The 27,812-nt window shown below is 34.8% G+C and overlaps 3 protein-coding genes and 2 pseudogenes across 3 annotated transcripts; 4 read left to right on the forward strand and 1 right to left on the reverse strand.

The window, feature by feature from the left end:
* Positions 1 to 451: 451 nt before the first annotated feature.
* On the reverse strand, positions 452 to 3,253 carry LOC120179888 (cation/H(+) antiporter 28-like). Its single transcript, XM_039185352.1, has 4 exons — positions 3,068 to 3,253; positions 1,968 to 2,960; positions 1,290 to 1,886; positions 452 to 1,198 (listed from the first exon to the last, which is right to left on the reverse strand). Exons 1-4 carry the CDS (start codon positions 3,251 to 3,253, stop codon positions 590 to 592), a joined length of 2,385 nt encoding a protein of 794 aa, XP_039041283.1. The 3' UTR covers positions 452 to 589.
* A 1,475-nt stretch (positions 3,254 to 4,728) lies between these two features.
* On the forward strand, positions 4,729 to 6,355 carry LOC120179889 (annotated as a pseudogene).
* An 8,265-nt stretch (positions 6,356 to 14,620) lies between these two features.
* Positions 14,621 to 20,329, forward strand: LOC120179915 (polyamine oxidase 1-like). Its single transcript, XM_039185367.1, has 9 exons — positions 14,621 to 14,718; positions 14,885 to 15,134; positions 15,280 to 15,411; positions 15,504 to 15,565; positions 15,712 to 15,866; positions 17,200 to 17,346; positions 18,426 to 18,575; positions 19,436 to 19,690; positions 19,767 to 20,329. The coding sequence occupies exons 1-9, from the start codon at positions 14,667 to 14,669 to the stop codon at positions 20,037 to 20,039; spliced, it is 1,476 nt and encodes a 491-aa protein (XP_039041298.1). The 5' UTR covers positions 14,621 to 14,666; the 3' UTR covers positions 20,040 to 20,329.
* A 480-nt stretch (positions 20,330 to 20,809) lies between these two features.
* On the forward strand, positions 20,810 to 22,587 carry LOC120179914. The gene is made up of 3 exons (XM_039185366.1): positions 20,810 to 20,954; positions 21,050 to 21,102; positions 22,267 to 22,587. Exons 1-3 carry the CDS (start codon positions 20,864 to 20,866, stop codon positions 22,387 to 22,389), a joined length of 267 nt encoding a protein of 88 aa, XP_039041297.1. The 5' UTR covers positions 20,810 to 20,863; the 3' UTR covers positions 22,390 to 22,587.
* Positions 22,588 to 23,785: 1,198 nt separating this feature from the next.
* LOC120179890 lies at positions 23,786 to 27,761 on the forward strand (annotated as a pseudogene).
* The last annotated feature ends 51 nt before the right edge of the window (positions 27,762 to 27,812 follow it).

The raw sequence follows: 27,812 nt of genomic DNA on the forward strand, positions 1-27,812 counted from the left end.
ATCTGTGATGTAGTTGTGCATTTGCTGATGGTATTTTATAGTTCAATGGTGCATTTATTTCAAAGCAGGACTCTGGATTGTCCTTCGAAGTTGGTAGCATTTGTAAGAAAATAATGTTTAAGCTGTTAAAGAGTTGAGAAATGGTCTGAAAGTAGCACGCCAATTGAAATTGATGACATAAATTTGAGCCACAGTTGTTTGACTAATGTAAGGATTATCAGTACATTATAGTTTAGATACGAGGACTTATTTTATCTGCTCTGGCAATGATAATACAAGTATTGGCATCACTTCATGTGAGGCTGTTCGGTAATGGCTGCAAAGTGCCATTTCCTGTTGAGGGATATACTGCCAAGAAAATAGCGATGGCACCAAAGTTTGAAGGGTAAGTTCTACTAAGTAGAGTTTTTTTTTATTCTTTAAAGCGTAGTGATTAGTAATTACTGTCCTGTTGTCCCCTGTTCTTGCTCTGTTTTATGGCCAGAACAGTATGAAGAAAGAATATGATATATTTCTACCTACAAGCTACATTTACCCGGCTTGGATTTTGGTATCCTAAAGTTTTAAACTGTCTTACCAGTATTGATATTTACATAATGGAGAACTCTTCACTTAGGCCATCTAGTTGCGCTTTAATATTGTGTAGTTGGATAATCAAGATGGAGGTACCGGATGCTGAACTAGATCCTGATAGTACGTCCCCTACCGGACCCAATTCTGGACATTGTTGCCAATCATTTAGTCCTTGTGTCAATACTGTATTTGCTCGTCCGCCCCGCCCTACAATGATAAGAGAATACTGCCCCTCCAATGATGTAAGATTAGTGTAGGTCTCTGATGAATTTGCAAGATGTTTCTCCATATAAGCAACTTCACTCCCTGCTACATGCTTCTCATAGAATTGAGCAAAACACTCGTCGTCGAGCTTCATCTCCTCTTCTTGATCTGCTGCACTTACTCTGTTATTCACTCTTCGTGGTGCATGTTCTGAGTTTTTGTCTACCAGGAATCTTATTACCGTGAGCTTTACTCCTGGATGCCTCGCAACACGACCGGCAAAGGCTAGTGCTTCTCGGTCATCTTTGCCTCCGATAAAAAGGACAGCCACTTTTGGTGCAGATGACCTTGGAAACTTACTGGTAAAACAAAAACCCCTGTCCACCAAAATCCCAGTAGAACATGGGGCGTTTCTAAGCAGCTGTTGGGAAAAATAGTTACTTTGAATTGGTTAAAGGAGATTTCTAAAAATTTATTCAAATTATGTACGGAACTCTTCTTCTTGTTGTTACCTTGCGATTAACATATCTGAAACCAGGATGGCCCTCATCAAGCATACCGTTTTCATTCAGTCTCTTATGAAACGGCAACAAAATAAGGGAAACCATCAAATCCTCTGCTAAAGCACAAATATCTTGTGGCATGCTATTGAATGTGGATAGTGCAAGCACTCGGCTCATCTTGATACCACCACTACCCCCATTTTCATTTATGTAAGTTTGAAAAGCATGAGTGATTTGATCTCTCATTTCCGTGATCGACGTGTCGGTTATCGTGATATTGTCCATCCCTTCTCCGGGTGCCATTGCTGCAGCTATTTGCTCTGTAAGCTCGATCATGTCGGTGACATGAACAAAGAGTCCAGGGTCAGATCTGCCTCGAGAGATCTCCATTAAGCTGATGGCTGAATCAAGATTATGTGGTCCGTGTAGGCATAGCAAAATTCGAAGTTCGCTTGAAGGATCAAGCCATTGTAGAGCCATCCTCTGGATTGGTACCCTTTTCCTTGCTCGTTCTATTATATGTTTCACAACAATCGGTGTGTGCACGACGGATAAGAATACCAGAATTATCATCAACGTACACGTCGTAACGTCGATCCTTCCTCGCTGCCATTCAGTTCGAGTAAGAAATCAATCTAACTTTATTATACGTTTAGAAATTTATCAGTTTTGGTTGGAAAAACTAACCCTGAGTGCATCAACGGCCAAGTATACGTGGAAATGACCCTTTGCCGTCAAGAGTAATCCGACTGCTACCATTTCCGGCCTATGGTAACCTAACGTTAAGCCACAGAGGAGTGTTCCACCCACTTTGCCTATTGTTGCAATCACCACAAGGCATAACAGTCTTACCCATGTTCCAACAATACCTGCTTCAAATCTCGAGATATCAAGCCTAAGCCCCACCCAAAAGAAGAAAAGTGGGTAAAAGAGTATGCTTAACAAGTTGTTGAGTTTGCTAATAGCCCATTTCGATATTCGCCCCTCGGACGGTAAAAAAAGACCTCCCATAAATGCACTCATAACCGAGTTGTAACCGAACCACGGTGCCCAGGAGCATATAGAGGCCATGAAGGCCATTGACAGAACAAGGTGTGAGCCTTTGAGTGGCTTTCCTTCAGGGTTCTCATTGTTGATCCAATTAATGAAAATAGGTGATACATTTGCCGCCACTATTGTTTGAATCACAAGTGCAACCCCCATTTTGATCATCTTAACCTCGTCTCTAATGTTCACGATGTTTTCCGCTGGAAAGAAGACAAAACCGATGGCTAGTAAAAGCATAGTGATCATATCGGAGTGCACTCCAGCACTGATACTAAGCTTCCCTATGTCCGACTTGCCTACTTTGAGTTTGGTCATCAAACGGGTGAGTATGTGAGAGCCGTTACCGGAGAGACAAATCGAGAGGGATAAGGTGGAGCTTACGGCCCTCGTTTCCTTCAAATAATTCAGCCATGGAGTGACAGTGCTAGCCATGATGAATGTACACAGCATTCCAGCGTAAGCCACCATTGCTTGGCGGGTTGGCGGCTTAAATATCACGTAAGGGTCCATTTCGAGACCCAAAACGAAAGCATAGCATATCATGCCAAAGTCGACAGCATTTTCCACAGCTAAATTGAATGGAGTCGTGAAGGAATCTCGCACACGGGGTAGGCTTGTTAGAACCAGCCCTATCTGTGAACATTACAAGACCAAAACTGAAACCGATTAATGCAATGCAATGACATGAAATCGAATGCACTCGATATCGTCGTGATCGACGTCGAATTAGATATACATACGGTAATATCGGACGTTATGTAAGGTTGGGATAGAGGCCTTAGCAGGTAGTGCACAATTCTGCTAAGAGCATATGTTGCGATGAGAGCAATAAACTTTTCAGAAACGTTGATATTGGCGACAACGAATTTTATGCATGGATTATTGGTGTTATTGGGTGTGGTGTCGTCTGTGATAGCCGGCGACATCTTCTACGACTAATGTGTTATCTTCTTCGTTTTCGCTAATCCGATATCGATGAAAGAAAGATCTTTATTAGCTTCAAAACCAATGTTCTGGTTTATTTTTTTGCTGTAAGAACTGTTACAGTCCCTGTCCCTGAGATGAATCTTACAACTGGAGGAATGAATGGATGCAAATTGTTTCCATTTTATGAGGATCATAATGGAGGAGTAAGTTGAGGGAATTGAGACATGTGAGTGGTGAACCCGGATTTCTATATTTATATACTACAGAGGTATAAATTCTAAATTTTGTCACTTAATTTTACTTATTTTTATTTCAGTCACTAAAATTTATAATTTTTTATTGTAATCTTGTAAATTTTGAATTATTGTTATTTTAATTACTCCATCGTTAAATCATACTCTAAAAGATATAATAACATTAAAAAATCATCATTAAATTTTTATTAATATTTTTAAAAATTTAAAATCATCACTATGAAATTTATTAAATTTTTATAAAATGATCATTGTGATGTAATAATAAATTTAGTAACAATTTTAATGATTAGTTTATAATATCATATTCTTATTTTATAATTATTTAATAATTTGTTAAAATTTAGTATTTTAACATAATTTAACTGTCTAATATATTTTACCCTTTTTTTTATACAGTTACATGTTTTACTTGACCTACATTAAGATTCCCACAACAAAAGAGACATCCTCACGTGCCTTACTTCGGTACCTTACAATTCCCTCGTCATAAGACATTAAAAAAAGCATAATATATTATGGAGTTGCACTAAATAAAAATTATTAGCACGAACCAAACGACTTTTGTGGTAAAAATAATTGTTGTTATTATTTGAGGTATAGAGTTCAAGTACCAGGAATGGTAGAAATGTGAGCATTCGATGTCAAATAATGGAGATTTATCTATAAACATATATTGCCTTTTACTTACCCATATTAATAAAAAAAATATAAAAAAATAAAAATTATTAATAAATATTGATTGTAATATAAGTTACATTATATTAATTTTAAAAATAGCATTAAATAATTATGATCACGAATTTAAATTTTAAATCAAAATGATTTGTAGTTTGCTGACGGTTTGTCGTTTCAATTTCAGGAAAGAGATATTTACGCCAATGTATTTCTTTTTGGCCCGTAAACCACTTTCGGAGAGCCAGTGATGCAACGGTGTAGGGGTGAAAACTGAATCAATCTCATTGAAATTGAACCTATTTGGTCCATTATCTGTAAAAGTTTTAGAGATTTCGTGTTTACTACTTGGTTTACATTATATATTTGAATGATTGTGTTTCTGGAGTTTTTTTTATGATATAATTTCTTTCAAGGTTTTAATATGATTATAAGATAATATTAAGTGTCTAATTTTAAATATGGATAAATTTATATATATTTCTATAATAAACCATACGAACTCAAATTACTTGGAGAAAATAATAATTTATTAATCATTAAAATTCGACACCAAGCTTTGGCCTAAGGCTGTTTTGGAGGCTCTCGATGAAGCTATAAAGGATAACGCTTGGCACTCTGCTCTTAAGGTCTGGGTCGTTTCATTTTCTCCTTTCAACTGTTTTGGCTTCTTTTTTTATTTCAAAATAAGGTTTATATAAGAAGGATAACAATTGCCTGTTTCTCAGATATTTGCACTTCTACGCAAGCAACATTGGTACGAGCCTAGATGCCAAACATACACAAAACTGATAGTGATGCTGGGTAAATGCAAGCAAGCTCAACAAGCCGGTCTGCTATTCGAAATAATGCTTTCGGAAGGGCTTAGACCCACCATTGATGTCTATACAGCTCTGGTACATGCATACGGCAAGAGTGGCCTCATCGACGAGGCTTTTACTGCTGTCGAAGATATGAAATAAGTCTTCGACAGCAAACCCGATGTGTATACTTACTCTATTCTTATTGATTCTTGTGTGAAACTTCGCCGCTTTGATCTCATTGGAATAATTCTTGCAGAGATGTCTTATCTGGGAATCGAGTTCAGCACTGTTACATACAATACTATTATTGATGGATACGGTAAGGCTGAGTTGTTTGAGGATATGGAGAATGTATTGACAGATATGATTGAAAGTGGTGATTCCCTTCCGGATATTTTCACGTTCAATTCTATTATCGGGGCTTATGGGAGAGGTGGACAGATTGAGAAGATGGAGTCAACATCCTTATTAAATCTTACGGGGAAACCAGCACGTACGAGAAGATGGGATCGGTCATGAAGTTCATGGCCGAAAGATTTTTCTCCCCTACCGTTGTTACTTACAATATTGTTATTGAAGTGTTAGGAAAAGCTGGAAAGATTGAGAAGATGGAGAAGTATTTTAAGGAAATGAAGCAGAAAGGAATGAAGCCTAATGCTATTACCTATTGTTCTCTTGTTAGTGCCTACTCTAAGGCAGGGTCAATTAAGAAGGTCGATTCAATTTTGAGGCAGGTGGAAAATTCCGATGTCGTACTCGACACTCCTTGCTTTAACTGTATCATCAGTGCCTACAGTCAGGCCGGTAACTTAAAAAGGATGGCTGAGTTATTTTTGGCCATGAAAGGGAAAAAATGCATGCCTGATAACGTCACTTTTGCAACTATAATTCAATCCTACAACGCTCATGGCTTGCTTGAAGCTGCCCAAGATTTAGAAAATAAGTTGATCAACAGAAGCAGAAATTCAGGTATGTATGAACCTTGGGTCAAATACTCTGTTCTGCTTTGAATTTATACTGTCGTGTTGAACCTGAAAGATCATTTAACTACAAGCTATTTTCTGGATGTCTGTTGTCTATGATAAAAAGGACACCGCTGGTTAAGCAAATGGTGACAATTTATATTTGACTCCATACTTGAGTTTTCGTAAATTTGATCAGGTTTCTCAAATAAAATGTTCAATGCTACAAATGTTGTATTTTGCAAGATCCAGTTTCTTACATGATAGCTGTTTTCTTGAAACTTTGGCAGGTGTGGTGAAGGAGCTGAGAGGGAATGTGATAGGTAAATAAGAATGGCATTGTTGAAAGTTGGTGGAGAAGGTAAAGACGGGTGTGAACATGTGATGGGATTTCCCGTGGTGGAGGTATGATCCGAGAAATTGATTCCGATGGTGGTATCGGAAAAGAGCTTTATTTGGTTGAAAAGAAAAATGATTATGAGATGGGCATGTATCAGTCATATAAACATACTTGGAAAAGTTGAAAAAGTCATGCATAGGATAATAATCGTTGAAGAATATTGCAGCTGCAGCTGACGGTGCAGCGATGAGAAGGCGATGGTTGACGAACTGTTGACTGCGACAAAGGAGACCGGTACAAATTTCTAATAGTTCCCTTCCTTCCGTTTCAACTTCTGTATATCATTGCAATGCATTGCATTTGTATTGTGAGGGCCTTGGGAGGAAAAGTTCCTAATTAGGGGAATGTAAAGCAGTTTGCCTATAGTGTGTCTATACATTTTGTGTTGGAATAGAAATAGGTATTGCCATATAGGTTTGGATACCGTAAATCATTTTACGGAAAATGTTTTACACGTTTTCCCGTGTTTGTTTGATGTAAAAGATTTTGGTAAATGTAAATTGATCTACAGTAAAAGGAAAATCCAAAGGAAAAGCCCGTGTTTTTGTGTAAATTGATTTACAGTAAAAGGAAAAGCCCGTGTTCTTGGATGGATGTCATATAAGGAGGGTTGGCTTAGGTGTGGATGATAAACTCCACTGTCCACTGCTTAGATTCATATGTTAAATGTACATGGCTTCAATTGTTTACAAACCTCATGTTTTAAACATCTGTGGAGTCTCTTATCCTTTCGTAAGTTGGCAATAAGAATAGTTAAGAGTATGGTAATTCAACTATTCAGTTGTTTTGTTATTTGCTCATGTGTGATCTTGTTATGTGAATAATGCAAGTGTGCGTAGAGGGACTGGAACAATTAGGATTTTTGCTTAATTGCAGTAGAACAAGATTGTTTTGTTTTTCATGTTTTGTTGTTAGCAATGTAGTTTTTAGGGTTTAGGGCTATTATAAGTTATATAATAAAATAACAAACAAATTTTATTTTAAATTCTTTGTATGTTCCCATTATTCAATCACATTTTGTTGATGAAGACAAATTCACAAGTGTGCTTGGTATTATCCAGAAAAACAAATTCGTAACTATCTTCCTTAACTTGTTATACGATTTGTAATCTTACTTAAGAACATTATACCCTTATAAAAAAATTAATATTATTTTATATTTATAAAATTAACTTAATAAAAATAAAAGATATAAAATTTAAAAAATAAATTATAATGTGTTTGTTTCACTAAAACATATTTCAGAAAATGTTTTCAGGAAAATTTACCAAACAACGGAAAATGTTTTAATAACATCATCCAAACACCAGAAAATGATTTCCGTAAATTATTTTACAAAAAATGTAATTCATTTTTCAGAATTCATTTTCTGGAATTTGTTTTCAGTGAAACAAACATACCATTTGTGTTGAAATTTGAGATGTCCTAGGTTGTTGCCGGAGTTTTGCCCTGGACTGGTTGAATTTCAGTACTCTATCGACATCCGGTTGAATATTTGTATATAGGCTTAAATGCACCATTACCCCTAAACTATACCATTTGTACTTAGTTGCCCTTAAAGTATTTTTCGAGACGTTTTGCCCCTTTAATTTTAAATCATTGCTCAATATACCCCAAACCATTAACTCTGTTAGAAATAAATTTCGAGTATCCACCACTGGAAAAGGGCAATGGCCTGTAAGATGTGAGCAATTGGAAATATGACAAGAGAAAGGCACCAAGTTTTAGCTTTTAATAGTTCACCGTTTGCTAATTATCGTTTGTCTTAATAATATTACAATAAGATGTTAGATTTTTCGTAGAGATTCAAATCTTAACGTTATAAATAAATAAAATTTAAATTAAAAAGATATTAATGACTGCATATGAATATTGTTCAACTATGTATTTATGTATTTATTTATACATGCATTGCATTTTATCTATATTTTTAATTTTCTGACTGTCGGAGGTCTTCCACGGAAGCTACTCTCAACTTGCCGTTGGGGGCAGCCTACTACCCTACCTCCCCCTTACCCCATTGCATATGGAAATTGGGTTTTTGTTGTTGTTATTGTTGTTGTATTCATATTAAATTTTTACGGTATTTGATCCAGATCGATTGATATTAATGAATATAAAAAGATAAAATAGTGTGAAAGGAATTAGAGAAGTAGAACAGAATAGAAAAACAAAAGTAAAGCGAAAGTTCCAAACCAGCATCATTAAAAGTTGGGTGTAGATTTTGTGAAAGAAAGAAGAACACATGGGGTTAACATTCGACAAGTGTCTCTATAACTAAACCAGCAAAGAAGCTTCTAACGGAGCCCATCAAGCTAAGTAGACTAATGCCAATCAAAACGGGACGACCCTGATTCGACCAGAGCCGCTGCCCCCAATGAATATCCAAACTAGTTTTTCAAACCCAAAGCATCATTACCATTCTGAAAGTAGCCAACTTTGAACATTTCAACATGGGGTTGGGTCGGGGTTCGGGACACTGTTTCATGGCGTGTGCTAGCTGAGATCAGGTACAGACCAGCTTGGCTCCTTGTTTGAACAAGTCGTGGTTCGGTCGGATGTTTGAAAGGAATCTCATAGCACTGTAGTGTTTGCTGCCACACGTTCCCACCGAGATCGTAAGCAGCCCATGGAACACGAAAATAGTGAATGCTCAAACCAAAGGAGAAATTCTTGGGGACTTAATTAATGTTCTTAGATGCCATGAGGAAAGAAAACAAAATTACCCTTAATTCTTCCAAATTTGATTAATCCAAATGACATTGCTTACCCAAAGTCATGGTACACATTGATTTAAAGGACAAAGTTAAAGTAAACTAAATTAAGTTGTCTCATAGTTAAACCAACATTGGCAATTTGCCAAGGTACTTGATTTTGTCAATCTTTCTAGAATCCACTCGGAAAGTATTTTTTTTTTCCTGTTCTCCTTATTTGCAAATCATATATGCATTTTCCATTGGAGTAATTTCCAAGTTTGCAGCCAATATAAACAGTGGAACACATGGCCACGCGTCTACACTATGTGAAATCAACGGAGAAAAGGAACATTCGCCCACTCATCGAGATGCCAATTAAGCTTCGCAATCAAGACATGCTTGCTTGGTAGCCAGGTTGATTCGTGGAATTCCTTCCTCTAAATGATTAGTGTGACTGAATCATCAATGTCGTCAATAATTTCAATTCTTTCCAACGCCAAAAAAAAGAAAATAAAAAAAAAATTATCCACTTGTTGAAATCGATGTTCAATCCTCTCTCTCAATCTTGAGTGAGAGATTTTATAGTGACCATTAGTGTTGATATCAGGCGTAGAGTTATGATGGCTAAATTGTAAGTTGACAAAATTAGGATACACGGTCCACTGACAATAAATTTAGCTTTGGTAGGTCACATAAACTAGTCAGAGGTCGTGGCAAGAGGTTGTGACTTCTCAAAGGATATCAAACGTTTGAGATTATACATTCTTAAGTATTTTTTAGGGTTTTAATTGCGAAATTGCATGGAGGTGTTGTTCATAGATTAGTCTTGTGAAGGTGTTGTTCGACGTCATATATGATCAGTTGAAGAGAATTGTGGTTTAATCTTGAATTATCTAATATATATATATATATATATGATGAGCGTTGTTGAAATTAACACAAAAGAAGAGTACTTTTGGAAAATTACAAGCACTAATCGATTAGTTGGTGAATTAATCAATCAAAACCCACATCCTAATATAATAGATATATAAGTAAGAGGCAGACAGTAGTTTTTCATGTCGTGGTACAATTGGTCGTTTTAGGTGTAACTTTAGATATGTGACATTTATGATTGGTTGGGGTGGCACATTCATGTATATGATTGGGTGTGATAACAACTCTGATTCCCATTTTGTTTAATAATTTTTGGAAGGGTTTTGTGGGTACTTAAAAACGGCAGTGTTTTAAGGACCATATTGAATAATGTATATTTGCTCAATCAAATCTGTTCGGATACGGTGTCATGTCTGAATCAGGACATACACATTTTCCCTATGGATGGTTGCTTCTTCTTTTTTTAACCTTTGTTGGCAACATGTTCACACTACTTTCGACTCCCAATAATGTTTGGTCCCTTTTCCCTGTTTTGTGGAAATCACATACAATTTAGGAGACTCGTCGTCTCGGCTACACCACCGCCCAATCCCATCGTCATGCTTATGCTTCTGTCTTGACCCATGGTTAAGATGTGTCCAACGGTTCAAATAAATTCCGATATGATCCAATCCAATTTTAGAAGAGTATTATTTATTTCAAAATCTATCAAAAATTTGAGATCAAAATTCATCCTTATCCTACTCGACTCGACATCAACCTTTCAAACTTTAAATTTACTTAATAAAAAATAAATTTTTATAAAAAAAACAAAATACCTGAAAAAAAGTTAAAAAGAAAAGAAATCTTAAAGAGAGAGAGAGAACGAATGAGAGAGAAAAAAAGAAAAAAATCATCTTTATGGTATGGCGGTTTCCGACGATCGAGGGTTATTTTCGACAATCATAACAGAGAATAGACTTTGATTGGAGAAGAAAATGTTATAATTTTATTTCGATCCGATCTAATGATGGACAAAAGAGATTAGAAACAAAGGAGACAAACATGTTTGATTTGTGGACATCAAGATATTTTCCGATGAAACATATTCATATTCAAGATGATTTTAGACGGATGATCGAATTTGAGGGAGTGAAGAAGGAAATTTTGAAGAACTAAAAGTAAAAAAAAAAACTTATTTTACAGTAAAGTATTCTGAGTCGGATTTACTCTAAATTTGATTTCAACCCAAACTCAATTATCATTATTTCAAAATTCGATCCGACATGTCTTGCCTCAAATTCGGTTTTTAGAAATAAAAAGGACTCGATCTTGTAAAATTATATCGAATCAAGTTAAACCTATCAAATTCGAATATAATATCCACCCCTAATCACGTCCAAGACGTCAGTACCTAACTTCAGCTAGCATTTAACATGATAAGAGAACTCTTCAAAAATCCCAAAATTCATAAAGTTGGTAAAATGTCATGTTAGGCAATAGACATGGATGGACACGACACAACATTTTATATATGATCACCTTCACCTAGCTGCACCTACGTATTACTGTTTGTTTGTGGAAACAGCTATTTTTAACTTGCAAATATTCTTATGCTATAGCTAATTAAACTCCTCGCAGGTTATAAGTAGAGCCCCACTTGGATAATACAAACATTATTCAGATTGTCATGTGAGTCCATTATATCTAACAAAATCTTTGATCCTCCATCATTAATTATTTATGTTATAATAATTACGTTTGTCTTAGTGCCATTGGACTGCCCTGATTATACAATATGGTTTCTGCTCGTTAACTACCTAGGGCTCATTTGAAATGTAATCTGTGCATAAATTTTGTACAAGTTTCTGTTTAATTAATCTCTTCTTTTTTATATGAGTATGGTGGATGATTTCATCCGTTTTTATAGTACTTCTTTTAAGGTTAGATGTAAGACGTCCTTTTACTTGACGTTATTTGGTTATTTTACTGACTCATCTTATTTTTGGACCTTCGGGTTATGTTTCTTTTATTGATAGGTACTCGTAATCTTTAAAGATAGGTGGTGGTTTAAATGTGATAAAGTTAATTTCTCAATGTATCGTCATTGTTACATTTTTTTATGTCTTTATTGATGATATTTATCTATCAATGTCGATAGTTATGTTTGTTTTATACTTTGTTTGATTGTTTTTCAACTATTTTCTTATATGATTGTATTTTATTCTTTAGTGGTTAATTTATATATTTTGATGATTAAAAGCAAATGAGTGGTTAATGTAATATAATCTACTCTAATTATGCATAATCTTCTTAACATTTTGTTATATTTTCTCCCTACCCAATAAAATTACTCGTGATCATCAATTTTAAAAAAGTAGTTAAATAGTTAATTTCAATGTTGAAAAAGAAATGAAATATAGAAAATAAGTTGATATATGTAAATGATTTATTGTAAAATTATATATCTAAAGTATATATATTTTTATTTAAGAATTTAAATTTTTATTATAAGTACGTAAAAGTACCAATTTGTACCTAAATACTTAAAGTATATATATTTTTCATTTAGGTCCCCGAAAATTGACATATGACATTGATTATAAATTACTTTAAGAATTTAGATAAAAAATATTATATTTTAAGTATCTATTTCAACAAAAAAACATTTTATATATCTAGATGAATAAAGTAAAATTTTTAAACACTTACTTTGACCAAATAAATAAAAATCTTTAAACACTTTGTATAAATTTATTTTGATCCAAAGATATTTTTTATAGAAGCCGTTGATTTTTATTAAAAATAAAATATATTTAAATTATAATAAAAGTTTACAATCACAATCGTAAACTAAACACATAATAAAAATATTTTCCTAAACACGAAAAACTAGCCACTTGAGATCATATAAGGAAAAGGTAAAAATAAAATAAAAAATAACCAAATAAACAGGGATAAAAAAGGTAGATACAAATAAATGTGATCATATCGAAAAACAAACCACAAAAGGGGATGAAGCTATTGAAAGACACTAACAAATCGCAAATCAGAATAAGCGACATGAAAATACTATCCGCGAACGCAAATAGCATATTCAAATCCAATATGATGATCCAAAGTATGGAAGATTAACATGATAACAAATAAAACATTATCTTTATTAGGTGTGACGATGTCAAATTCAACCCAAAAAAATGATAAACAAAAATAACAGTAAAAGAAAATGTGTTATAAAGTCAAAGAAAAACGTGTCATAAAGGTAGAAGGAGACGTGTGTCATAAAGATAAAATTATTAAAAATAAAAAATAAAAAATGATATAATAAAACAAATGAAAAACAATGAATATTGGCGATCGGTGATTAATACCAAAATTAGAGTTACCGTCGATCACAAAGATAAAAGAAAATAACCTAACAACATCTAAAGAAAGAGAGAGAGAGAGAGAAAATCCAAAGATATTTTTAGTTCTCATTATAATTATTTTGTATTGTTATTAGTAAATATTTTAATACACACATAGTTATGAGATAAATGTAAGTCATAATGGTAAAACATTTAGTGGTGTCGGCGGCCGGCCAGGACTTCCTTGTCTTATGGAATGTATGGAGTAACCTTCAATTTAAGCAATGTATCATGGGATTTCCATCAACATGGGTGTGCGTATTATCAGATATTCGTAAATTTCAAGAGGCATATCAAGATATACAAATATGAACATATATTTAGGGTGATAAAGCATTGCTAATCGAAACATGTTAATACATATGCATATATTAACTACATAACATTTAACGAATTTGATTATTAAAGTCAATACCTATGAACAAATTTAGACGACCCACATTATACATCTGATTTTAGTGGATGAGTTTTTCAACTGAAATTTTTTGTATACACGAAACTCGAATTCGAAATTACTTAAACGATATCAACCTACTTACCACTTGAATCAATCGGTTGATAAATTTTTATTTAATTTTGGGACGATTTTACTTCCTTTACTTTATAAAATTGATATTTGCTGTTTGTCGATTGACCGACATGATTTGATTTCATATGTGGGCACACCAATAATCGGTGGGGTTTTACCTTCGGATTTTTCCGCTGAAATTGTGGGAATATAGATTCCGCTCACAGTTACTCTAACCCCTACCCATCTGTATATGATTTTTAGTTTTATTACCACTATTCAATTTATGTTCTCAACACTATTTTAGTGACGACTATGAACAAATTTCAGAATGATTTAATGTAAATACCACTAAAATATAGTGATATTTAAACTTGATTTATGATTAAAATTAATAATCGAAGTTTAACTAATTTGATTTATAAAAATTAAATTAAGAGGACGTGTTCTTATAGGAGATTAAACTTTTAGTGGACAAATTTCAAAGAAATTATATTTTTAATAATTTATAAAAATAAAATTTCAAAGAAATTATATTTATCACACAATATATTAGATTAATTACGACTACTAAATTAGGCATGGCTGCATCGATTGTTTCGGTTGCCTCTTTCCCCCGCCAGTCCAAATTAAAATAACAAAATAAACTGAAAATATAATTTAAGTGGAAAGTTATATTTTTAAGGAAATAGAAAGAAGTTGTTAAAGGAAAATTGCTATAAAATATGGAGAAAAATTGCCTTTATAAACAAACACCCGCTATTTCTGCGTCTGTCTCTCGCTAACGGACTTAACAGCCTTTAACAAAATTCAAATACAGACAAAGCACACACTCCGTTTCTCTCTTTCTCAATGGACTCCGCTTCTCGCTCCGCCGTCATCATCATCGGCGCCGGCGTATCCGGTCAGTAAAAGTAAACAATCTAAGAAAATAATGCATTTATAAATGTTTTGAACGAACAAATATAGTGATGTATAACGCGTGTTATTATGAGTTATTGAGTTGAAAAGATTGTTCTCGACGAGGGATTATATTTTTTTTAACTATTGAATCTTGAAATCCTGGTTAGGTATATCGGCGGCGAAGGCTTTGGCCGAGAACGGAATTGCGGATTTGCTGATTCTGGAAGCGTCCGATAGGATTGGCGGTAGAATCAGGAAAGAAAGTTTCGGAGGCGTGTCAGTGGAGCTCGGAGCGGGTTGGATCGCCGGTGTAGGCGGTAAATCGTCAAATCCCGTTTGGGAGATCGCGGCTAAATTTGGCCTCCGAACATGCTTCTCCGACTACAGTAATGCTCGCTATAACATCTATGATCAGAGGTCAGAATCCAAAAAACCGCAAATTTTCTACTACTTCATTTGGCGGTGGATGGTTGAGCTTTGAAATTTAACGAATTATAACAAAAATGTTTTCGTCTGAATAATAGCCGTGTTAAAATTGAATATTTTTATGAATAAGTTGCAGCGGGAAGATATTTCCGAGTGGAATCGCCGCTGACTCGTACAAAAAAGCGGTGGACTCGGCGCTACAGAGACTGAGGGACCTTGAGTCAAATTGTGTCGAGGAGACTATTCCCAATGGAGCCGAGTCACCTTTGTAAGAAGTCCATCTGGAAATTTCATAATTATTTAATTATTATTTTTCTCTTTTCGGTGTGTTAGTGAATTTATTGGTGGATGCTTTTGTAGAACACCGAAGACACCGATAGAGCTCGCAATTGACTTCATATTACACGATTTCGAGATGGCAGGCAAGTTTCACGATTAATTTTTGTTTTTCCCTGTTTGGATGCTAAGAAAAGTCAAGCAATGGAAATGCTAATGAAGAAAAAGTCACATGGAACAAGCCTTAGATTTTTACCTTATATCTATGTTTTGATTATTATTATTATAACAGAGGTGGAACCAATATCAACATACGCAGATTTTGGGGAAAGAGAATTTTTGGTGGCAGATGATAGGGGTTATGATTATTTACTGTATAAAATGGCTGAGGATTTTCTATTTACATCGGAGGGGGAAATCCTGGATAATCGCCTTAAACTAAACAAGGTATAAACTACCATCGCTTTGGTTTCTTTTGCTTCACCTGTCAATGTGTTTTTGCTTTTTTCATCGTGTTTTCAGCCATACTATGTGGTTTCCCTTGTTTTTTTTTTTGCCACTCAATCGTGGGATAAAACATAGAGACGGGGCAAATAAAACCCGAACCTCTGTTTTATATGCATGCACTGCTTTCCTTTGATGCTTAAGATTGATTGACCCACTTTTGGGAATTTGCAGATAATGACGTTTACTGAAAGCTATTTCAACCCCGTTTATTTTACATTTTTTTTCTTCTATGGGTCCCCTTTCTTCTATTTAGTGCTATTGTGCTCACCAGTCTCTACCGCTAATTATGTTAATATTAAATTTCCTTGCTGGAAAGACTGAATTTTTTTGTGGTTGTTTGTTATCTTGGTTCATAAGTGAAACTCGTTTTCCATCACTGTAATAACATTGTTTGGAAATAGGAAACTATGTTGGGTTTGTTCCCCTTTAACAATTTGGTTCCATTTGAATGATACAAAAGCGCGGAGACTATTAAATTAGGGAAAGTTTAATAAATGATAATTTAATTTAAGATTAAAAAATGATGAAAATAAGCACAATTGAAAATGAGATAAAAAATATAATATTTTAAGTATGACGTAACTTAAAATGTTATATTTTTCCTATTTTTGATTGACAATTGAATGTGTTGTCTTCTTCGTAATATTTTATATTCAATTAAAAATAGTAGAAAAATAACATTTTAGATTATATCAAATTCAAAATATTATATTTTTAGTTATACCTATTTTTATGTTTTCTTAATTTTAAATTACACTATCATACCACATAATTACTTATTGAATTGGCATGTCTTATTTCAATCGTATGTAGCCATGAAATTCAGCTGTCTTTAAAACTTTTTAGGCACTTTTTACATCACTATCATCAACCGTAGGCCCCAAATTTTGCCTCTGCTTGCCACAATAGCCATAGAATAACACTCACTAGTTGAAAAGTCTTATCAAACACTCACATAAGAACATACAAATAGGAAGTTTCTGTCATTTTCTGCATTTTGGAAAATGTTGTCGTCTTTACCACCTTGATGGCACTAAAAATCAGCCCTTTTCCAACTATTCACGGTGCATTTTGGAAACTGTATGTATTTGATGCACGGGTTTTCTTGCTTTGACTCGTCAGATGTTTGTGAGACTTCTTTGTTGGGTGCTGTTGCCTTGGAGTTCTGCTACAAACAATTGTTTTCAGAAACATTTCGGTAAAACTGTTCTCAAAATTTGTGTAGTTATTAGGATGCTTATTATGTTTTCTTTTGTGCATGGATTTGGGGCAGGTTGTCAGGGAATTACAGCACTCGAGGAACGGCGTTACGGTGAAAACAGAGGATGGTTGCGTTTACGAAGCCAACTACGTCATTTTGTCCGCTAGCATTGGTGTTCTCCAAAGCGACCTCATTTGCTTCAGGCCTCCCTTGCCGTACGTATCTTATTTCTTTATTCATTTTCCACTTTTTTATATATTTTGAAGACTTAGATATATGTTATTTATATTCATGCGAGTACCGTATACATGTTTATTTGTTTAATTTTCTTTTATATCTGAAAGAGTTTTAAAATCATATTTCTATTTTCATATGTCAGACTTAAAATTTTACGTAAAATAAAATTTTCGAGTAGCATAGATTTAAGGGTTTAATTAAAAGTGTTATTAAATTATCTTATTCACTCATTATTTTTAATGTGATATATCATTTCTTCAATAGAAATTAACAATCATTAATGTCATGGTGTCCATTTTGTAAGAAAATTGAAGTTTAATATTTATTTTGTAAATTTTGAAAGTTCTATTGTAAAAAAAAAATAGATAACTTAATGGTATTTTTAATGAGTTAATTGCACTATACCTCTCCAAACAATAACTTTTATTATAACTTGATTCCTATACTTCTAAAAATTTCAATTTCATCGCAAACTACAATTCACGTTCTAAATTAATTCCCAAAATTTTGAATATTCTAAATTCATCACTAAATTATGACCCTCATTCTGGCTTGGTCCCCAAACTTTTGAGCATTCCAACAATGTCCCCATAAATCATTCAAAAGTTTGGGGGTGAAATTAGAACATTCAAAATTTTAAGGACCAACATAGAATGAGGTTCATAATTTTGGGATGAAATTGGAATTTTTAAAAGGTCAGAGAACAAATTAGAATGAAAATCATAGTTTGGGATGAAATTGAAATGTCCAAAAGTTTAGAGATCAAATTAGAATGAGGGTCATAGTTTGAGGAGTATAGTGCCCTAGATTTAAATATTGGCTTTGGGAATTGAAATTTTAAAGCCAATTTAATTGGAGGTTAAGTTGAAATAATAATTATCTAGAAATCAGCCAAGCGGTCAGCTCTATTGGACTGGGAGCCAAAGTGAGAGACTTTACATGCACATTTTCACGTGGTTGCATACCATTGCCTTGTATGAATTTCTATGAACAATTAATGAGTTTTGAAAGGAACATTTTAGATATTGCTTAATCGTCTAAAATCTTAATGACAATAACAGAGGTGGAAAACAGAGGCCATTGAGAAATGTGATGTGATGGTATACACTAAGATCTTCCTCAAGTTCCCGTATAAGTTCTGGCCATGTGGACCTGACAAAGAGTTCTTCATCTATGCTCACGACCGTAGAGGCTATTACACGTTTTGGCAGGTTTAGTCCTTGCTTCCTTTTTGAATAATGTTTCTGCCTCATAAGGAAAATTCAATCCTCTTTTTTCTTGCCATTTTGAATGACTGATAAAATACAGAATCCAACAAGTTAATCTGTAAAACAGGGCGGTGGTTGACCTTTGTTGGTTGTCTTTACCTGTTAGGAACTATAATTTACATTTTAACAACCTAGCTACCTACATGATATGTTGATGTTGACTAATACTATATAGACTTGTTATAATATGACAATGCTACTCCGTATTACCAGACATGAACACGACCTTAAATCAGATTCTGTGGACAGCTTCTTCAGCTAAAAGACAACGTAATAGTTATTTTTCAATGTAGATGTTACCAACTACCACCACATAACGGTTTCTCCTTTATGTTATATATAATAACACTATTTTTTTCATTTTCATGGAGCTCTGAAATGGTTGCATTGTGGGAACCAGACATTAACTGCTTTGTTTCTGTTTTCATGGAGAGAAATAAATGTATACTTTTTTGGTATTCCCATATGATATATGATTATCGGTTGACTAATATGGATTTGGATATTGTATAGATATCTTATGTGCATGATTTTCTCAATTTAACTTGTACCATTCACAGTGTCACATTTGAATCTTGGACATTGTTTACAACATTTAACACTTCATACCGTTAAATCAATTAGTGATTGATGAGGAAGACATTTGATAATATAGTTTTATACCTAGTTACACAAATCATAAATGAGCTTTTCTAGTTTGATTTTACTTGGTTTTTTCTTTAGGCATCTCATATGGAAGATTGTATCATCAATTCATTTTTCTAACGACCACTCACTTGAATTCATCTTGCTATTGTGATCAGCACATGGAGAATGCATACCCCGGTTCGAGTATCTTGGTGGTAACATTAACCAATGGTGAATCAAAACGTGTGGAAGCTCAATCCGATGAAGATACATTAAAAGAAGCCATGGGTGTGCTGAGGGACATGTTTGGGCCCGAAATACCTACCGCCACTGACATCCTCGTTCCACGCTGGTGGAACAACAGGTTCCAGCGTGGCAGCTACAGCAACTACCCCATAATCTCCAATAACCAAGTCGTTAATGATATCAAGGTAACTGACTCGTATCATTTTCACCATCCATTTTTGTGTTTTCACATTCTATATGAAACAATCATTGAGTTTCCAGGCCACAGTTGGACGCATATTCTTCACCGGTGAACACACAAGTGAGAGATTCAATGGCTATGTGCATGGAGGATACCTTGCGGGTATCGACACAAGTAAAGCTTTATTGGAGGAGATAAGAAAGAACAAAAGTTTATTGCTGGAGCCTCTGCTAGCATTGACGGGGCCATTAACTTTGACACAGTTGGACACGGTCTCGGGTCGCCAAAAATGTGATGTTCCGACGCAATTATATCTTAAGAGCAAGCTTGGCATTCCGGAAGCAATCTTATGACTAAATGTACATAACTTCGAAGACGACGATGAAAAAATGAGGTTGAATTGGACAGACACAATGGGTTTGGATCCAACAGTTTGATCGATCCCTTACCAACATCAACAAGACAAAAATAGAATGAAGGCAATGAATCCATGTTTCAGTGGTGGATTTGGAGACGAAATGAGGGAGGGTGGGAATCACACCACAGATGCTAATAGTACTTAAAATGTTAACATATGAAATTGTAATCGATCTCATCCATAAAAATATGACTTGAGATTCATTCTAATTAACGGTTAGTGCACCCAATTTTCTAAGGGTTCATAATCACAACATTCTCTGACTTAGAATATCTGTCCAAAGGACCGATGCTTTCTATCATTTAGTAACTTGTGTTCAAATCAACAAAATTAATTAAAATTTGTAGATAATAATTCGTAATTAAATTATGATAATATCAGTTTGTTAACGAATTATTACTATTATTATTGCTGTTATGTGTTTTTATATTAACGGTGGTGGTGATATTTTTCAATACCAGCAATAACATTTTGTTAATTATTTTTTATTAATCATTTTTCAAGTTGTTTGAGTGCACTGCTAATCATTTCTTTGTACGATTCGAATCAACCTAGTGCTTACTCATATATAGTGGTTCATGCGTTCGACGCAGCCTTATAAGCCCAGACTATTTAAAGTTAGGGCTGTAGTTTAATATACACTTAAAATGGGTCCTCAGACCCGTTAACAAAACCCTACGACACCGCTTAAAAGAAACAAAAAGCTGTAAAAAAAAACAACCCTAACATTCGAGTTGCAGGGAAAGGAAGAATAAGAAGATGACGCAGAAAGGGGATTTGTTCAAAGGGAAAAAGAAGCAGAAAACAATCCCTCCTAGTCGCCACGGAAAACTTCCTCACATTCGCAAAGGTCTCTCCTTTTTTCTTTTCTTAAAAGCTTTATGTATAAATAAATGTATTGGTTCCAAATGTGCATTTATTTATTTTAAATTTGATTCTTTGCAGGTAGGAGGGTCGTTAAGCCATCCAAGCAAACCAAAGAGATGGACGCTGATCGAGTAGAGTTTCTAAATCTATCTCTTTAGTCTTTTCTTTGAAAATTTTGGTTTGATTTTTTTTTTTTCATGATTAGCTTCTTATGAGCTGCTTAAGGGACTGCTTAAGGGAGGTATAACAGCTGAATATGATATTACTGGGTCCATTTTTTGTTCTCCCCGATAGCTTCAAGGTCGCATTAGGTTAATTAGTTAGCATGCATTAGTTTAGTTTATTAGTGAACCTTGGGGTTAATTGCTTTGACCTATCCGTTTGAAATTGCATGCTTATTTTAATCCGGGGCGGCCTCGACCTCTCTGCTCTGGAGCTTTAACTTGAGTGAAACTGAATTCATTGAGATTCTTGGTGTTGATTTAGAGAATTTGTTTCGAGCCTACTTGTTATTGACACCAGGCGAGGCAAGGTGTGGCTATAGAAACTTACATATATAATTGTATATACATGAGTTTTTGTATTTCATGAGAGAGTTTTGGTGTTGATTCAGAGAACTTGTATCCGTTTGATATTGCATGCTTATTTTAATCCGGGGCAGCCTCGACCTCTATGCCGTGGAGCTTTAACTTGAGTGAAACTGAATTCATTGAGAGTCTTGGTGTTTATTTAGAGAATTTGTTTCGAGCCTACTTGTTGTTGACTCCAGGCGAGGCAAGGTGTGGCTATTGAAACTTATATGTATAATTGTATATACATGAGTTCTTGTATTCATGAGAGAGTTTTGGTGTTGATTCAGAGAGCTTGTGTCGAGCCTACTTGTTGGGATGCTCTGTGTGGCACTAGATACTTGTATGTATATACATGAGCTTTTTTATTCATGTTTATACATAGAAAACAGAATTATTCTATTAGTCAATATACATGGTTTTCTTATAGTCCAAAGTCTATAATCCTATACCCAAATATTTATAAGTGTAGAGTCTGGTATTACTCCTTAGTTGTAAAGCAACTGCAATGGTTGGTCGGGCTTTTTTTCTCGTCTATTGCCTGCTTAGGGTGAACATCTTGACAACGCTAGGATGCCCAAATTCGAGATTAGGCATACGAGATCGGATGTGTGAGAACCATTTTCCATTGAAGACGGGCTTTCTTTGGCATTAAAAATAATAACAATTGCTCCTTGAAAACATTATACATTTTAACATACAATATTTTAATATGTATGAGAGCAGGAGCTGACCAAGTTCATAAATCATTGCAACGAGATAAAAGCGGCAACGGTTGCTAACAAGGATGGAGGCCAACTAAGTATAGTAAAGCTGCCCCCACAATCTTATGCTGATGCCAAGGAATAGAACAGAACATAGTAGTACTTCATTGCTGATGCAGCTTTTTCTACAAGTAGTAAGCGATCCCTTTATGATGTAAAATTTGCGTTTAAAAAGTTTCTTTTCCAGTGGCAGTTTTGTTGAATTACTTAACGTGTATGCATATTGAGATGAGCTTATGGCAGGCAACCAAAAATATTTGCTTAACCATCTTTCTAACTAAAATGCATGTTTATAAAACGGTTTAATTGTAAAATGCTATTTAGTTACGGAATTACCTTTAGTCTTTTTTAAAAAGATAATTACCTTTAGTCTTATATAATTATTATTGGTATCCATTTTCGTATTTCATTTATTTAAAAAAAAGAACTGTGACAACATATGTTTTTGCCAACATAGTTTTTGAAATGCACTAAAAAGAAAGTTCAGGCACCGATGACAAAACCAGACAACATGAGCCAATGCCACACAATTCTTCAGCGAATACTCATGTTTACCTCCGGTGATCATCCTGCTTTCGACTTCAATTTCGTGATAGCTTTCGAATCCGATTTCGAAAGAATAGGACATATATATATAATCTAACGACATAATGTACGTAATGGTTGATTTAATCTAGTTCACTTTAACTTTCGATTAAATTGGACATGTAGTGAAAGAATAGGGAAATAGAGTGTATGATGTTGGTTTGGATGGGGACTTGGGATTATAGTGCTGGTTCATTGCCTTTAGCAGGCTACATGAGCACTGATTGTTTTGGTTAATTTCAATCATGTTGTATTTTATTAGAGACTAAGAATCAGAGGAAAAAGAAAATATTTATGGTTAACACGATTGTTAACGGGGCCGATTTAATCCTTTTATCTACTCTTTTATAATCTTTGTTTTTTCTAGATGATTGAATATGTCAATTTAAAAAAATATTTGTTCTTTTTAACTTTGAATATTAAAAATAATTATATACTTTTGTATATTTTAAATTAAAATAATTCTATTTAAGTTTGAATGGTAAAAAGAGTTTTATCTTTTGAATATTTCAAATTAAAAAATATCGTTATTTGTTTAATGTTGAATGTTAAAAGATATCTAGTTGGATTAAATCTCTTTTTGAAAATCCCCTATAAATAGTGAGTAAACATGTTAGGGTAGCGATAGACTTCAACTGATTTCGATATTAACTGATCAAATTAAATGAGTATTTTTCTTTTATATTTAATTTTGATTTACGTTATGAAGTTTAGCTTATTTGTTTAATTTTCTTATGTTTGATTTCGTCTGAGATTATTACTTCAGTCAATAATCTTAAGACAATAAACTCGTTTATATCCCTTTCATTATTATTTTTCTACGTCATTTTTGGATTAATGCGCGTTTTATCTAAAAAAGATTATTGCTCCAAACTTGCTAGCATCTGGGGCCGACGATGGTGAAATCTGCATCTGGGATTTGTCAGCACCTGCACAACCATCTCATTGTCCACCTCTTAAGGTCTGGAGCAATTATTTGTAACTTTTGAATTGTAAAGCTCTTTCATCTATATGTTTGGTGTCTGAGCTGTGTACAGAATTAGGATTAACACATTTCACACCATTGTTGTTCCACTGAATGCCTTTTCCTTCTGTGTAAATGCTTATTTCTGTTCATGTTCAACCTATACAATAGGTTATGTTAGAATCCCCCCTCCCCCCAATGAGAAAGAAAAAGGGCAATATATGGACTGTCGAGCTATCTGGCATAGTTTTTTCATGGTCATCATGCGGGGTAGTGGTTCTGCCACTCAAGGTGAAATATCATTTCTGTCTTGGAATAGTAAGGTTCCATATATACTGGCCTCGACTTCTTATAATGGAACAACTGGAGAGGAAATTAATGGACTCTAGACTTATTGTATTGTCATTTAAGTTTAGCTGGGGAGATAATGTGTATATTCATAACTTTCCAGTTGTTTTGGACTTGAGGAAGCCCATTGATAAGGTAACGTTCATGTTATTGACCAAGTGAAATTTTTTCTTGTTGTTTCTTCATTTTATTTCCATCCTGACCCACCTCATCTCTTACCTAATTTTTTTTCACTCTACAGTTTTGCAGATTCAGTTAGAAGGCCATGTTCTGTTTTGCAGTGGCATCCTGATGTTGCCACTCAACTTCTTGTTGCTTTAGATGAAGATGATTCACCCACTTTAAGGGTAAGAATCTTTTGATGTTGCTTCAAATGTGGAACGTGGATTACTATTTGTTTGGAATTTGTTAATTTCTGGTATTTCTGTTAGCAGCTTTGGGATATGCGGAATATAATGTCACCAGTGAAAGAGTTTGTAGGGCACACAAAAGGTATCAATGCTTTAGAAGTAGATGCAACATTTCAAGAACTTGTTGATATTTTACCTTCTTTACATTGGCTGTACTTGATTAGAAAATTATATGCTCTTTCAGCTTAACCTGATACTGTACCATGTAATACGAGAATATAAGATGTAAACAATTAGCTTGCTAAAGTCAGATTGAAAATAGATCTTTGAGATTGATTTGGTGCCCCTTAATCAAAATGGTATTAGTGAACCCAGATAGAGTAAGGACTTTGAGCGTTGCATGGTATAGGTGATTTGCTGTTAATTTTTATGACATTCATCTCCTATTCATGTAGAAGTTTGATGCATTATTTTGTAAGTCTTTTATTGTTGTAAGTTAAACTAGAGTTGTAATATTTTAAGTTCATTATAATATTTGATTGCATGTGGTGTTGCAGGTGTAATTGCAATGGCATGGTCTTCCTCTGACAGCTCTTATTTGCTCACATGTGCCAAAGATAATCGAACTATTTGTTGGGATATGGTTACTGGAGAGGTGGGGGAATGACTTAATTAGTAATATGCTTCCTCACTTGTTCTGGATCTTTATGTTTCTTAACCTTTGATCAAAAGACTACATTCTGAATTGTGATATTTTTCTATTTTGGAGCATAGATTGTCTGTGACCTTGTCCAAGTTATCTTTCCTATAACATATATATATATATATATATTGTTAAAAATAAACTTCTTAGCAGTTGGATGTGTTTAGGTTAGCAGTTATTGTTTCTTCTACTTCTACCAATGTTCATTGGGAATTCTGTGCAGATCTCAACAGGATCGAGAAACATGGGGCTTCTTAAACGTGATGTTTGAAGATGATGGGACAGCTAGGACGAAGTTGCTCATCCATTTAGGTTTTAGCCAGACTACAGAAGAAAAAGATACTGTACAAGATGACCTCTCTCAGAGTGTAAATGATATTACCCTTGAGGAAAAGGTGGGCCATCAGAAAGAAGCTAACCTATTTGCTGCTGATAACGGGGAGGATTTCTTAAACAATCTTTCAAGTCCCAAAGCTGATACACCAGTTGCAACTTCTGAAAATAAATTTCATGTTGAAAGCACAGTTTCTAGCACAGATTTAACACCTCAAGAATCATACGGGCTGGAGGAAAGTTCAGATTCATCTTTTGATGATGCTGTTCAACGTGCTTTGGTGGTGGGTGACTGCAAGGGAGCAGTTGCACAATGCATTGCAGCAAATAAGATGGCTGATTCATTAGTCATTGCTCATGTTGGTGGTACTTCCTTGTGGGAGAGCACACTTGATCAGTTTCTTAAGATGAGTCATTCACCACACCTGAAGGTGAATTGAACTCTTGTATGTTTTCAGCCCCGGATTATTGGTTATTCATGGAAAAAGAATTTGAGATTGAAATTATTTTCATGGTTTGCATTCCTCGTTGGTTACAAGATTAATGATTGGTTTGGCGATGGAAATTATATCAAGTTGATGCTTGACTAAATATTTTGTCCTTCCAGGTAAATTTTGCTCCATCACCTGGAACCACTCAGCCTGCCGTTAGACCCTTTGTTCCTGCAAACCATCCTGGTCTAAGAAATGCTGATAAATACCAGCAGCTAACTACCTTGGGCTCTCATTTACATCCTGTATGTAGCTACATCTAATTCGTGTTCAATGCCATAGTTAATCTTCTATTTCTGGTATACTATTTGATTTTTGCATGCCTTTCAGGGTGCTGCCAACCCTACTTATCCCATACGCCAAGGAACTGGATCACCTTCATCTGTCCCACCACAAATGGGATCAGTTTCTGCCCCCAACATGCCCCCGTTTGTGGCTCCCACCCCAACATCTAGGGGATTTATGCCAGTGACGGTCTTTCAAAGGCCTGGGATGACCCCAATGCAATCTGGCACCCCTACACAATTGGCACCAATACAACCAGCTGCAGCACCTGCTGCACCCCACCAACTGTGCAGACTGCCGACACTTCAAATTTGCCTGGTAATTGCTAGTTTCTTGGTTTTGAATAATGTTAATATGCCATCCTTGTTTATTGGATTTTGGGGTTCCTTTCCAGCCCCATGCTATATGGCCTCCCAACTTTCTTGGACTACTCCAGAATGAGGGTTTACTAACTGAAATTTTGAGTTATGTTTATCTTTACACCATCACCCTGTATGAGAACATTTACAAAGCAAAACGAATTATTTTAAAAATGATTGTGAAAATTCTATTCTTTATGCTAGTAATTTATCCTTTCAGTTTGCATATTCCGCATAAACGAGGTAACTAATAGATGAAGAAATCTAGATGTTTTATATATGATACTGCTGGAAATAATTTTACCATGTTGGTTTGTAGCCCGCCTGAAACCCGTAATCACAACCTTAACAAGACTTTACAATGAGACCTCTCAAGCACAGGGAGGGTCACGTGCAAACCCGGCTAAGAAGCGTGAAATAGAAGACAATTCAAAGAAAATGGGTGCCTTGTTCGCCAAACTCAACAGTGGAGACGTTTCAAAAAATGCTTCTGATAAGCTCATTCAGCTCTGCCAGGCATTGGACAACAATGATTTTGGTACAGCACTACAAATCCTGGTACGGTGGTGAAAAAGCATTGTTCATAATGTTTTGCCAAGTCATGTGATTGTTGGGGTTAGCAAGTGGCAACTAAAAGCGGTTTCTATGTTCTTTTACCTATGTTTCTGGAACAGGTTCTTCTTACTACAAACGAGTGGGATGAATGCAACTTTTGGCTTGCAACCCTGAAACGGATGATTAAGACGAGGCAGAATGTAAGGTAAGTGATAAGAAACGAAAAAATCTCCGAGAATGTCGTCGTTTTTACTCGAGTACATTTGGGGCAGTGGTAAAAGCCCTTGGATGTAGACAAACTGCAGTGTGTGGTAATGCTAGATAATTGGCGTTTGCCTTTTCACATTAATAAACCTTTTGAGAGCAAAGCAGTTACTGGAAGCAGTTTTCAGGACATTCTGTTGGGCTATCGCTGAAAATTCCATGAAGGAGACAATTCGGGAATGATTTGTTGCTTGTTACATTGTTCTGTTTCTGCATGGTCAGGTCATCAATTGTACGATCTTATCGTTAATTAATTGATTAAATTGTTAGT

Source organism: Hibiscus syriacus, unplaced genomic scaffold (genome assembly GCF_006381635.1).
Source record: "Hibiscus syriacus cultivar Baekdansim isolate YM2019G1 unplaced genomic scaffold, ASM638163v2 tig00112471_pilon, whole genome shotgun sequence".
In the NCBI taxonomy this organism is placed as follows: Eukaryota; Viridiplantae; Streptophyta; class Magnoliopsida; order Malvales; family Malvaceae; genus Hibiscus; species Hibiscus syriacus.

What these genes read in the sequence shown, in the direction of transcription:
- LOC120179888 (XM_039185352.1), bottom strand. Translation starts at nt 3,253, where the DNA reads ATGTCGCCGGCTATCACAGACGACACCACACCCAATAACACCAATAAT. An exon ending in ACATAACGTCCGATATTACC is followed by an intron (nt 2,961 to 3,067) that starts GTATGTATATCT and finishes TAATGTTCACAG; the next exon opens with ATAGGGCTGGTTCTAACAAG. An exon ending in TGGCCGTTGATGCACTCAGG is followed by an intron (nt 1,887 to 1,967) that starts GTTAGTTTTTCC and finishes ACTGAATGGCAG; the next exon opens with CGAGGAAGGATCGACGTTAC.
- LOC120179915 (XM_039185367.1), top strand. Translation starts at nt 14,667, where the DNA reads ATGGACTCCGCTTCTCGCTCCGCCGTCATCATCATCGGCGCCGGCGTA. An exon ending in ATCGCCTTAAACTAAACAAG is followed by an intron (nt 15,867 to 17,199) that starts GTATAAACTACC and finishes GATTTGGGGCAG; the next exon opens with GTTGTCAGGGAATTACAGCA. An exon ending in GCTATTACACGTTTTGGCAG is followed by an intron (nt 18,576 to 19,435) that starts GTTTAGTCCTTG and finishes TATTGTGATCAG; the next exon opens with CACATGGAGAATGCATACCC.
- LOC120179914 (XM_039185366.1), top strand. Translation starts at nt 20,864, where the DNA reads ATGACGCAGAAAGGGGATTTGTTCAAAGGGAAAAAGAAGCAGAAAACA. An exon ending in ACTTCCTCACATTCGCAAAG is followed by an intron (nt 20,955 to 21,049) that starts GTCTCTCCTTTT and finishes GATTCTTTGCAG; the next exon opens with GTAGGAGGGTCGTTAAGCCA. An exon ending in AAGAGATGGACGCTGATCGA is followed by an intron (nt 21,103 to 22,266) that starts GTAGAGTTTCTA and finishes GTATGAGAGCAG; the next exon opens with GAGCTGACCAAGTTCATAAA.